This window comes from Echinops telfairi, unplaced genomic scaffold, assembly GCF_000313985.2.
Source record: "Echinops telfairi isolate 266 unplaced genomic scaffold, ASM31398v2 ScPeMD7_2291;HRSCAF=2852, whole genome shotgun sequence".
NCBI classification, from domain to species: Eukaryota; Metazoa; Chordata; class Mammalia; order Afrosoricida; family Tenrecidae; genus Echinops; species Echinops telfairi.
In genome coordinates, this window is record NW_022106189.1 from 36,009,926 (window position 1) to 36,010,895 (window position 970).

Genomic DNA, 970 nt, shown 5'->3' on the forward strand with positions numbered 1-970 from the left:
TAGGCTGGGGTGCCCTCAACCTCTCTGCTGCTACTGCCCTCCCCCAATGCCTGGTATAAAATCCGTGCTCACCAGCCCAGGCAGGGGGACAGGGACAGGGTGCCCCTCCAGGGTGAGCAGACACTGTTCTCACATCCCCTGAGGGACCACAGCAGTGGGCACGGCAAGACGAGGCTCTGTCCTCGGCCCTCACTGCTGTCCCATGTCCCAGCAGAGCTCCTACCCCATCTGGGAGGACTTCAACTCCAAGGCCACGAAGCTGCATTCTCAGCTGAGGTGAGGCTGCTCTCAGGGAGGGGTGGAAGGGCTGCTGGCGTGTGGGCTGAGGAGAAGTACCCCATGCCCACAGAGAGCTTCACTTGTCATCTCCCCAGAACGACTGTGCTGGCTGCTGTGGCCTTCCTGGATGCCTTCCAGAAAGTGGCTGATATGGCCACCAACACCCGAGGTGGGGAGGGGGTGTGGCTGGAGGGTGGCTTTGGAAGCTGGAAAGGCTGGGTGGGGTGTGGACCAGGGAGAGTGCAGGAGCCTGGGGATCTGCACCCTCATCAGTTGTGTGGAGAAGTGAACCCGTCACTAGAGATGTGCAAGCAGGAGGAGGTGAGCCCAGGCAGGGGGTGACTCACCTGACCCTCTGAACCACAACCGGATACTCACCTGTCTAGTGAGTCTGATTGTGACTTCCTCCCACCCACCCCTCGCCCAGTCTGCCCTTCCAGAGCACCCAGAGGGTGAGGGAACCTTCCTCCTGGGCATGGGTCACCCCTGCCTTCTGGTCTGAGTGGTGAGGACTGGCCTCTCTTCTATGGTGGGGAATGGGATGGGGGGGTTCGTTTACATCTGCACCGGCCCCACCTGGAGGAGAATTCCCTATAGGCTCTGCCTGGGCCAGTCTGACCCACGCCTCCACCCGCGACGTGGCTTGGGGCGGGAGCCTGGGGCAGCACAGCCGCAGGAGGCGGGGCGGGGG

General features: G+C 62.6%; 1 protein-coding gene across 6 annotated transcripts in view; it reads left to right on the forward strand.

Moving 5' to 3' along the window:
- MTSS2 (MTSS I-BAR domain containing 2) overlaps positions 1 to 970 on the forward strand; it is a 17,677-nt gene that overhangs the window by 1,837 nt on the left and 14,870 nt on the right. For 2 of the 6 annotated variants that reach the window (XM_045293821.1, XM_045293819.1), the window contains exons 1-2: positions 80 to 276; positions 375 to 448. In XM_045293821.1, coding sequence (XP_045149756.1) covers positions 203 to 276; positions 375 to 448 — 148 coding nt within the window. In that variant the 5' untranslated portion in view covers positions 80 to 202. Of the gene's footprint in view, positions 1 to 79; positions 277 to 374; positions 449 to 970 lie in introns of those variants that run through there. The other 4 variants (XM_045293820.1, XM_045293823.1, XM_004704801.4 and 1 more) reach the window with 4 other exon arrangements.